This window comes from Stegodyphus dumicola, chromosome 10, assembly GCF_044657685.1.
Source record: "Stegodyphus dumicola isolate Sdum_Otavi_A_Nest chromosome 10, ASM4465768v1".
NCBI classification, from domain to species: Eukaryota; Metazoa; Arthropoda; class Arachnida; order Araneae; family Eresidae; genus Stegodyphus; species Stegodyphus dumicola.
Genome location: NC_140777.1, coordinates 149,728,412 through 149,740,998, shown reverse-complemented (window position 1 = coordinate 149,740,998; position 12,587 = coordinate 149,728,412). Strand labels below are relative to the sequence as shown.

General features: G+C 29.5%; 1 protein-coding gene across 1 annotated transcript in view; it reads left to right on the top strand.

Annotated features, from left to right (window-relative positions):
• The window catches only part of LOC118199710 (EF-hand calcium-binding domain-containing protein 6-like), a 100,950-nt gene that overhangs the window by 62,796 nt on the left and 25,567 nt on the right, over positions 1-12,587 (top strand). The window contains exons 8-11 of the mRNA XM_035371623.2: positions 4,296-4,466; positions 7,902-8,001; positions 8,311-8,459; positions 9,558-9,656. Coding sequence (XP_035227514.2) covers positions 4,296-4,466; positions 7,902-8,001; positions 8,311-8,459; positions 9,558-9,656 — 519 coding nt within the window. The remainder of the gene's footprint in view (positions 1-4,295; positions 4,467-7,901; positions 8,002-8,310; positions 8,460-9,557; positions 9,657-12,587) is intronic.

Genomic DNA, 12,587 nt, shown 5'->3' with positions numbered 1-12,587 from the left:
TCTGCCATAGTTGATTCATCCATTTGCATGTAGAATTTTCTTTTAATCTGTTCCACAAACTGTATTTCAATATCCTCACTCATTTTGTCTATTCTTCTGCTAACAGAAATGTTACTTGATAGCATAACTTATGTCTTTGTCATCTTTTTCCAAAATTTTTTTTAAAAAATGCTGATATGGATGGTTTGATTTAATTCTCCCCTATAATATGACTTTTTCCAGATTTAACAATGTGTAATGAAATTTGATCATGCATACGAATGGTAGTTACATTATTAGTAGTAAACAAAGCCTTTAAAGTTACTCTTTTTTTTTTATAAAGTTTGAAAGTAATTCAAATCTGAATTAATAATGAGCATTATGTTTCACCTTTAAATGTGCCTCAAGACAACCTTGTTTCATTGATTCGTTGGTCAGACATTCTTGGCGTAAAAGCCACAAAGGTAATCATTCATCATAGACAGTGGATATGATTTTAAATATTCCTCAGAATACTGACAAGTTTTTTTTCTTGCTTGCACCACTCATTTCACTATTGGCTGAAATAAAAAAATATAAAGTACATCAAAAACCTTAAAAAAAACTGGAGTAAACATAGACTAAAAATGCATTTTTTAGATATATATGGCACATTTCAATTTACATGGCATTTATAGTATATCCATACGGCCGTCATTCAGTTTTAAGTCCCCTTAAGTCATAAGGGGACTCTCTGGATGTTTAAAAAAAAGTTCTTATTTTGCTTTCAAACTTTAAGATATTTTATAATTATGCATATTATACATATTTCTTTGTAATATATAAATTTTCCATTGAATTTTACACAATTTTTAACTTTTATTGATAATTTCTTTATGAAAAGCCTAACAAAACCTGTAAAATTTTATCAATACTAAAAATGCATGCGCAGTTTCAGAATCATAAATTTAATGGGAAAACAATGCAAAAAAATTAAATACGAGGGACGTTTTAGATACCCAGAGCAAAAATCTCAAACTCATAAAAAATGCACATTTACTTCTAATTGTATACTTGAAAAATAACTAATAAATACTTTTGCATTGAAATATATCATTACTGCATTTATTAGCTCTATCACAATTCAGTTTCTCTTTACCTAATTTTTAAAAAAAATCAGTTTTATATCTTTTATATGTTCTGTAGGCAAGCATAACACACAAAACATTAGTAGCCATTATGAATTATTCAAAATGCATAATAATTCCTAAAAAAAGTTTATCAAGATACATTTTCAGTTCTCTTATGAATAGTGCCAGAATCTTACAAATCTGATATGAAAATAATTCAATAAAAATTTAAATGCAAGGGGAATTTTAAAAGCCTAAAGCTTTCAAAAATTTTCAAAAATTAAAATCATATCCACTGTCTATGATGAATGATTACCTTTATGGCTTTTACGCCAAGAATGTCTGACCAACGAATCAATGAAACAAGGTTGTCTTGAAGCACATTTAAAGGTGAAACATAATGCTCAATTACATGAAAACTGAATATGAAGAATTTCTTTTAGTTGCATATGTGAAAAATAAGTTAGAAAAGCTTTTGTGCTGTAATATGTTACAAAATCATTCACTAGCTCTTTATCAATTATATTTTTGTTCAATTAGTTTCAATAGAATCATGCTATGTCATATTCTGTCTCGTGTAAAAATTATAATGCACAAAATGTCGCTTACCATTACATTTCATACATTGCTAACTTATCTTATGCATGTATTTTGATTTCTGACCAAGATCATAAGCATAAAGCAAATAAACTTCGCCACACCAACTAAATGTAAATAAAGCTAAAAGCAGCTGTGGTTGTCATTCAAGGGAAGAATAATATCTTGCCATTCCTACAGTAAAAAATAGAATGAATCTGTTGGCTGACATGTGCAAAAAAGTCTGGAAAGCATGATGTGCCAGCCATTTGAATGTCCATGTCTCCAGCGAAAATTCTTTATAAAATACAGTGCAATTAAAAAAAAAAGTTATATATGCATCATTTACGTTATTCTTTATTTTGGGAAATGGAAAAAAAATGAAATGTTGAATTTTTGGAAAAAATTTAGACATTTGATCATTCTTTGTCTCCTTAAAACTCTGAATAAGTCCATTTTTGATATGCTCCTTGTGAAGAGTGGGCTCAATTTTGGGAAACGCTGGTCTGAAGACAAACTTAAATTCATCTCAGTTCATATAAAAAAGGATGCTTCACCACAAGTAGTAAAATGTATTTCTTTGGAGACTTTAAGACTAAATATCCTGAAAATGGTTGGCTGCATATTTATACAGATGGATCACAGCTTTTAAGTAAGACATGAGAACTTTAGAGCCGGAGTTTTCTCAAAATTGTTTTCTTTATATGCATTAGCTGGAAAGTATGGTATAGCCTTTGATGGTGAAGTGAAGGCGATCCACATCACACTTAAACAACTAACTTGCCATCTGAGCAACTATCATATGAGATTTCTCAGTGTCAAGAGCTACTGATTTGAGGTCTTGATGTAAAAATGTTGTTTTGCAGTTGATCTCTGGCCATTGTAATTTACATGGTAATGATCAGGCAAATTTTCTTGCCAAAATGGATGTCATGCTGTTACTCTTTACAAAACAAAAAAGTTTTTTTCCTCACCTCTAAATTACCTGTAGGTCAGTTTATGCAATCGATGTACCAGGATGAATTCCTGTGAAAATTGAAGCCAAATATGAAAACAAATGTCTTTTACCCAATACATCGTATACGTGATAAACCAAGATGGGAGCCAGTGGCTCTTTTCAACTTCTTACTGGCGTGACTGCCTGCATATCTGTGGGTTTTTTTTTTTTTTTTTTTTTTTTTTGCGTTCTCAATGATGCTGCCTACCCTTTGTGGAACAAAAACGCGCCTATGGACCAACATCTGCGTGCCTGCGATGCTTTCCATGGAGATACTGACGGTTCTGGATATTTGGGAGGCTAGAAGACTGTTGGTGTGATAACCTGTAGTTACATTTTGAACTTTTTTATGTTTTTTTACTACTTGTATTTATTTATTTTTTCTCTTACTTATTATTTTATTCTTGTTCATGTGCCCCCACCATCGGAAATTTTAAAAATAGTTTTAAAAATAAAAATTATACCAAATAAAGATGTATGCCCTAAAATTCGTTTTCTTCTATCAGTTGTTTGAGTCAAGTTTTTTTCCAAAATGTTTTCTAAAACTTAAAATGATATAACTTTTTATTATAAGAATAAATAGGAATTATTGCATACATTCTGATTAGAGAATTTACTGATAAAATCCAAAAAAAAATTTTCTAGGAGTGTAGCTCTTGGGAGCACAAACTTTAAAAAATAGTAAATTGCCAATTGGAAGCTTGAAGTTTTAAAATATTAGAATTATTGGCTATTCGAGTGTTCAGGCAGCCTTTGTGTTCTGTAATTATGTCTTAATTAATCAGATAAGTGGTTCAACCTCTCCTCAGTATAATTTGACTTTTAATCTTGTGTTGTTTTATTGTTACTCATTTATTTTTAATAATAATAGTTAAAAATGTTTATTTTTTAAAAATAACAGTTAAAAATGTAAAATTTCTATATTGTCATCTGATGATACTAATGCTAGAAAAACAATGATCATAATACTAAAGCTTCTGGAAATCTGTCCAAAAAAATTTTAATTTTGGCAAACATTTAGAATTTTACTTTGTGTACAATATTTACATCAATGCAGTATTAAACAGAAAATATTTTACTAACCATTTTAAATGCATGACAAACAAAAAATCTCAAGTTAACACTTCAGTATTGCAGATTTGAATTAAAATGCCAGTATGTTTTTAATATTTTTTTTATTTACAAAAAGTCATGTATTAAATTATTTAGGGCAGTAACTTGTTTGTCAATTAGGTAGATATGGCTGCCTAAAATCCTAAAAGGAGGGATGAGGGAGAGAGAAAAGGAATTGACTTGTTCAGTTCTATGCCTCCCATGAAACCTTTCACTTACTGTTTGCATAGCTGTTGTGCAATGGCATTCATAATTATTCATAGCAGTTTGAAGAAGTACAGATTTTTTTTTAAGTGAACATTCTTCTCATTAGGAATAGGTGTAATTAAATGTAAAGTTATTATATAGTGTTTTGAAGACAAATATAAATCTCGTCAGCATCTAAATCAGTAATACGTAATATATGACTATAGTATATACATTGATAGCTGATGAGTTGAAATTATTTCATAATTTTAATATGCAGTATTCTATCAGTGTTATATTCTAGCATTTTCTATGTATGTTATTTTATTTTGTAGGTTATGGAAATGTTATGATCCCAAAGCTACTGGTGTTATTCGGTATAGAGACTTTTTGGTGAAATTAGGTGTAAATGCAGATCGATACAGGAAATATATGCCTCCTGAAACCGTGGCTCATGCCATGTGCTGGACAGATAAAAAATCTAAGAACTTAATGGATGACATAAAGTGAGAATATTATAATAAGTTAATTCTCAATATGTTAATAACACAAAATATTAATGCATACACGACTAAAATTAATGGCGAATTTGAAAGTAGAAGGTATGTATTGAATAAAAGGTACAAAATGGGAACATATATCGCTACGCTTTATTACCTGAGAACATATACAGATATAGGAGCATATATAATTTTATTTAAATGAGACTTTTTTCTTCATAAACTAATTAAATGATTATCATGCATTGAAAGTTTTCTGAGTAATTAAACTTCTAATTAAATGATATTAAGAAGCATAATCCATATTTTACATAAGTAATACCTATTTCTAAATAAGAGATAATCTAAACTGTACATAAGTTTATTATATACTAGCATAAATAAAATAATAAAATTTCTTGATAGTTTTTTGGCATCAGTAACTTGCAAGGTCATTGTAATAATTTAATTATAAACTTGCATATAAACAAAACCAAACACTTTTGTAGTTATATATATTATATAAAACAAATAATCAGTAAATATTAGTAACATAGGAATAACATTTATAACTGCAATCTGTATAACTTTTCCAAAACAGTTTATCATATTATATTTACACTGTTGCCTTTAGCATTTAATACTGGAAACAAACAAACAAAATTTTGCTGCTCTTCAACCTCTAATTGATTTTACAGTTTGTTATACATTTTACAGTTTGTTATTTGGAAATTATTCCAAAGTAGAAAATATTTTCTGTTGGTAAAGCTCTTGCTATGCTTAATACTGTTTTTCTTTTCCTCTTCTGTTTCACTTGCTAGTAAAGGTATCAACTTTATATATTTTGGTGGAAAAGATGTAGTCTAAAAAATTTGATGACCATCCTTGTTCATATTATGTTTTAAATAATTTTATGCATGCAGTATAAATATTTTTTGTTTTCAAGATTTTTACAAGCTATAGTAAGAAACTGAAACTGGCTTCAAATGAAGTAAGAGGTCCTCGACATTTCGTCTGATAACCATAGTGTTCTTGTCTACTGCATCTTAACTTTTTTCCACGATCTATATGAAAATTTGCCAATTCTAGATTTCAAGGGAGTTGTATATTGAGTTACATGCTTCAGATGGCATATTTGAATCAGTTCCATTCTGTTCATTAAATGATACACTTCCTGCACTGTTCTAACATGAGTTGTTTAAAATGTTTAAATAATTTTACCTCTTTAAGACTCTCCTATTTTTTGTAATGGGCAATTAAAATCTCATAAAAAGCATTACAGCTTATCTTAACCTTTGATTATAATATATTTCTCATCATTTAAATAAATAAATTATTTTAATCAATGATCTTGTAACTGTAGTGAATTGTACACTTGTAACTCTAATGAAGAATTTTACTAAAAATTCTTATTTTATCTTTGCCATTTTAACAACTGTATGAATTCTACAATTAAACTTGTAAAGATTATGTTAATTTTATTAACAGTTAAATTTTAAGTTCCTTTCCTGTCGATTCTTAACTTCAGCTTACTACTTCTGGCCAGAACGTAGTTTTAGAATCAGGTCTGAATACATAATGAAGAAGAGCGGTACTTAACCGCGTAGTTCTACTTGCTGAGTTAGAGAGAATCAGAGATTCTCTCTAACTCAGCATTAGCGCGTGTCCGCCTTTTTGGCTACTCTCTGTCAAGCTGTTATTACGCTCGGCTGCAGTTTAGCGCGTGTCCGCCTTTTTGGCTACTCTCTCTCAAAGCTATTATTACGCTCGGCCATACTCAGGCTCTTGATAGCTTTGCAGTCATCTCGTGTTTAAGGAGCCAACTACATTAAAACTTTCATAGCTTCGGCTATATCTCTTTTAGTTTAGAATGGTTTTAGTTTACTTCTTAGCCTCTTAAGTTCAAGCCCAAGCATCGGCTTTATTGTACACTCCACGACGGAGTTCTGTTAAATCTTATCTGAATAATAAAGGATCATTTACCCTTCCATCTTGTTGTTTCTTGTTACACGAACTCAAGCGATTATTTGCTTATCAGTTCTTAAGGGTCTTTACTTTCTTTAGTGACTTAAAATCACACTGTGAGGAATCCCTATAAACTTTTGACAAAAACTGAATCGTAGCAGCATCTAAATAACACTACATGATTAGATGAATAAATTTTCTAACTGCTGGAACTATCTGATTCCATATACAGTGAACTATTTTCTTTCCCTATTATCTTCATATACTCAATCTAACCACAGTGAGCTATGCTTTACATCCACAATCTCTTCTTATACATAAAGTTGTTATTTCATTAATTTGTATTTCAAGTAGTAAGCAGAGCACAGATTTTTCAATTCAGATTAAAAGATAATAGAAAAGTTACATGCAACATTGCTTTTGCAATTGTTGATACTAAGAAATTAATTTTTTTTTCGGTTGACTAAATTTCATCAACAAATTTTTTCATTTGGATAGCAGCACTTATGAACAACATGTTATTGCAATATTCTTTTATATATGTTTTTGCAATGACAAAACAAATAGTTAGAACATTAAAACTTTTGCAGTCCACATAAATTAACTCTAATTTGATGTAATTATGCATTTATTATTATTATTGTAACCAACCCACGATGCTTACCAAATATTCTCATTTCTGAAATATGCCCCAATAAAAGAAGCCCAAGTTCTAACCCCTGCCATAGAAATGGTCTTACTATTGATAGATCAGAAGTGTCACTGGGGAAAGATAATCCTAACAAGTGAAAAATTTTTCATTTGGTGGTTCACCTGGACTGAAAGTAGGTTTACTGTCTGATAACCCTGTTGAATTTTTGATTTCTGAAATATGCCCTCCTAATAAAAGAGATTGTCAACCCCTGACATAGAAAATGTTCTCACTGTTGATAGATCAAAAGTGTTGGTGGGGAATAATAATCCTAACATGTGAAAAACATTTCAATGTTAGGTTCATTGGACTAAAAGCAGGTTTACTGTCTGATAACCCTGTTGAATATTTGGTTTGTTTCAGTATGTATTATCTTAAAAAATAAACTACTGTTTTTAATTGTATTTTATTTATTTTGTATTACTGCAGATTAGTCTGTTTGTATTATTCATTTACGTAGAAATCTTTTCTTTACTTCCTTTTTTGTTTAAAAAATTCAGTTCAGTTGTGTGAGTCAAATGCTGAGACATCAGCTATGGCTAAAGAAACAAATCTCATAAAGCTGTAACTTAACCATAAGAGTTATTGTGGCCTATACATTCAAATGAAACAATTAGTAATTGTGTCAAGTGTTTAAAAAATCTGTTTTCATGCAGCTTTTGAAATATCTGTATGAGATTTTGGATATGGTCCTAAAATTTTTGCTTGTAGTGAGCATGTTAATAATGCTTATACATGCAAAAATATTAAAGATTTTCACTGAATACTATGAATTAACTCATTTTTTTCTACCTGCACATTAATAGGTTTGAGCAAAGAACTCGAAGAGCTGCTGTAGAAAATAGAGATGATCCTATTATTCAAGGACTTCCACTAGAAGAAGTGTTAAGCGTTTTTCTCGATAGAGTAAGTCCTGAGACTAAGATCCTTTAGATTCATGAAGCAGAATGTTATATCTCATAAGCAGTAAATTTCTTTGATTTTCATTAATTGCATTAAAAATTTAGTAAATAACATGCTCAAATTATATTTTTTACTATCTGTCCTAATTTCACATTTTTTTGTGTGCAGTTAAGTGCACCAGAATTTTGTGAATGCTTTCCATTTATGCCTTTTTTAATTTAATGTAAGAGTTAAGTGTTCTCTTTCGTTTTTATGCATTTTCCTTTCCTATTCTATTAAATTACATTCTAAAATTTATTATTTGTTATGCAGCTTCAAAGGCAGGCCAAGGTGCTGAAAAATGCTTTTCCTTTATTTGATTATGAGAATACTGGTGAAATATCCTTATCAGACTTTCGTAGGATTATAAATTTCTTTGTTATGCCAATGTCTTCAAATTTGTTTAATCGAATTATAAAAAGGTTACTTTTTTAAGTTTTCTCTATTTGCAAAATCTTTGTTTAAAAACTTAAATCATAAAATAAATGAAACTCTATATACAAATAATCAATAAATATTGGGGCATCAGAAAATATGTATTAAGAACTTTACTTTGCACAGTCTTTCCATTTTTCTTTAAATGAAAGATAGATACATATGCAAAATTTAATTTGGATTAAATAATTCGGATTTTTTACATAGAAATATTGATTAACAATCAAAATTTAAAATAATGATTTACATGATGCAGAATATGGTAATTTTAAATGAATCATGATAATAATAAGGCTGAAATCAAACCCTAATATAGCTTAATATTTAATTTATTTCATTTCACTTTCTCCTGAAAATTATAAAATATGAACATTTTACTCCTCCCCCATAAGAATAAAAAATACTTTTTTTAAATACATGTCATTACTTTTGATATAATACTTTCTTCCTTTTTTTGTTTAATGAATATCTTTCATTCATATTCGAATGAGGGAAATAACTTATAAGCAAATTCCAGTTCATTAGCAAGTTATGAGAGTTAATACTTTTTCTCGTATGTCTAATATTTTGAATTGTCATCTGATTTTAAACAAGCATTCCAATTAAACTTTCAAAATAAGCAAAATTCATTCTTAGTTTGGATTTAATTTCAAATGAAAAATAACTTTATAATCTAATAAGGATTTTTTTTCCCCATCAGAAGCTAGTATTGGATTATTTGCATCCAATAAAAGTAGGTCTACATCTAATTGTTCTTTGAAATACAAAGAACGTTTTCATGAGAAAATGCATCCAAATTAAGGTTAAATTTCATTAATTTTTATAGTTATTAACTAATTTTTTGAAGTTTACACTTGTTTTAAATATTTTTATGGTTGAGCTATAATTCTGTATGGAAAATTTAAGTGTTTAAATGTATGAAAAAGTAGATTTATGGATGCATTAAATTTATTTTTTAAAGTGCATCCTCAGTTTTTATCAAGTAATTAAATGTCTAATTATTAAGCTCTTATTAAATAATTGAATCATGTTACTTTCCAGATTTAAATGCTCATATGGAATCTTAAGCTATGTCTGTATTGCAGGTTAGATATACAAATTCCTGCTAGCAAAAAGCTACGTTATCAAGAATTTTTGGAAAATTTCTGTAGTAAAAGTGCCTGTGATAAAAAATGTGGAGAAAGGTATTACATTTTAAATCTTAATCCATAATTTAAATACATTTGCTAGTTTGTAAATACCCTTCATCGGGCATATATTAAGATTGACTCATTTTATAAGACTGTATGTGTTATAGCAGTTTAGAAATACATAATTGTAAAAGATGGCAGAAAAAGAACCCCCCCCCAAAAAAAAAAAAAAAAAAAACTGTGCACATATTGTAAAGGAAAACGAAACAGTAAAAATCAGTTGTACACTGGCCAGTGATTTGAACTACACATCTAGCTAAATGTGTCATCTAATGTTGAAATGACTTATTCACACGTATCTTTATTTAATGAACAAACTAAAAGTCTAAAAAATTTACTCATCATCGGATAGAACAAAAAATAATTTTTAATGGAATTTATATGAGATTTTTAACGCAACTTCTGATTTTTTGGTAAATTTTTTATAATTGCACTTTTTTTATTACTGACGTTTATGATTTTAAAACTTTACCATCTAAAAATGTATGGGTTGCAAATTTTTGAAATTTTTGTGCAATATAGAATGAACTCCTTCCTTTTTTTTAGAAAAAGAATAATAAAAAGATATTAATTGGGCAGTTTTCTACACTTTTTAAAAAGATATACTACAATATGAAACAGAAGGGGAACTATCCTTTCTTCAGTTCCAAAGTTATGATGTCATTCCATCACATTTTCTTTTTCATTTAGATTTGTTTAAAATTGATTATATATATTATATATATATAAGGTCTCGTGAACTATGATCCTGCTGGAAATCAACCTTTGCAAACTGGTTCCATATGCAAGTAGGATGGACAAGTATTCAAATATTGAACTGGCCGACATGCACCTCCCATATGGAGTTGCAGACAGTAAAGTGACATGCCACTTTGCACTTGTACCAGGAACATTTCCCCCACAGGCTTGCTCCTCATCATAGATCTTTGAGATCCCTGAAATGAGAAAGACGAGGACACCAAAGAATGAGGAGAATGTCTTATGTCTGGTAGAAGGCAATCCGAGTGTGAGTATTCGAGCAGATTTGTGCCAACCCATTGTATGGAATATACTGTCAGCAAACCAACTACATTCATATTATTTGTAATGCATTCAATCATTGGAGCCTGTGTGTTGTCCACTCTGGAGGAATTTTGCTATTTATTATCTTCAATAGAGTGGGATAGACAACACATCTGTATTTTTCACAGATGAGGCAATTGTCACAAGAGAGGGAGTCTTCAACATAACGCCCATTTGTGGGCTTTTGAAAAGCTCTGTGATATGTAAACGTGTGCAGTTCATCACTGTTTGGGTCAGCTGTGGATGGCAGGGCATATTTGATGTTCCTACAGCAAGTCCTGCTTGAACTTATTGAAGAAGCAAATGTTTCTTAGTCATTGTGCCATTCATTGTGGTTCTAACATTTCACCATTGACATCTACCATTACCTAAATGTTACATTTAGTCAGCAGTGGATAGATTATAGTGCTCCAATTCATTGACATGCTAAATTGCCATGCCCTTCATGCCTGGGCTTCTTCTGATAGGGTCAAATGAACATTAGTATATGAGAACTCCTTGATTCAGTTGAAGATGTAGATGCGTGCATCTCTGTAGTTGCCAGGAAAATGTAAGATGCACTAAACTCTTTCAGAACAATAGGTGAATTCTAGATGAACGCTACTGTGAAGCCTGTGTTTGCTACTGCTGGTCAGAACTTCAGACACCTTCTGTAAAATTTGTGCATACAACTAGTGTAAAAACGCCAACATGAAACTTGTAATTAAATAAATTTCTGTTACACTAACATATTGCTGATCTTTTTCTTTGCTTCCTTTAACCAAAGCTTGAATAGAAGGCATTTCATACCGTGCAATGCTGGGGGATTCTGAATCATCTTTATATTCCCTACATCTCCTACAAGTTTGTACCACTGATAGTGAATCACCATGTATATGAATCTCTTTGTGAATTATTTAATTCTTAATGTATCACTAAAAGGATGAAAATGGAACAATTTTTTAAAAGCTTTTTAAAATAAGTTTTACTTAAAACTCATATAATCATTAATGAACTAAAAAGAGAAACATATTTTTTCATATAGTTTAATAAAAACAAAAGGTTTTCAAAAATTCTCTTTGCAAAATTTATATACAGTTTTATATCACCATCGATAAAAGCGTGCATTTCTAATTAACAAATTAAAATAATCAAAATGCATTGTCAAAAACTATTATTTAGAAAGTGTATCAAAGGCACCTCATGCTTTTATTATTCATGATAGAAAATTGTAGATGAATTTTGAAAGAAAACTATTTTATTTAATCTCTTGTTCCCATCAATCTATATGATAAATTTACTCCTTTTAATTTATTAATGATAAGAGTTTTAAATAAAAGCTTCTGTTATGAAAACTTTTTATTTATTTTAATTTGGATTCCTTCCCATTTAAAAGAAGACTAGTGAGAAGCCTATCACCCAGCCAACCAAATTCACATATTATCATTGATGGGGAAGAAAGAATAGAATTATTTCTCAAAAAATCTCAATAATTTTTTTGAGAAATAATTCTATGAAATCAATGCTGTTAATGTAACATTTGCAGGATGTTAACTTTAAATATAACAAGAAAGCAAAAGCTTTTTTTTAGTGCTATTTGGAAGTTCTGTTTGAAAAGCCAGTAGAAGTAATTCACGAACTAAATCATAAGGTTACAGAAGCTTCTTAGTACTTAAAGCAAAGTAAAATAATAATAATATGGTAAGCTGATAAACCTATGTACTCTTAAAATGATGGAAATTGTATATTGAAAAATGAATTGGGGAAATAAATTTCAGTTTCATTGGCAAATTGTATTGTACAAAAATTGATCGCCACTGCTAAGAGTAAAAATCTGGGTTCTGGAAATTATTCAGAATTGAAACTTTTTATTAAAAATTTGTG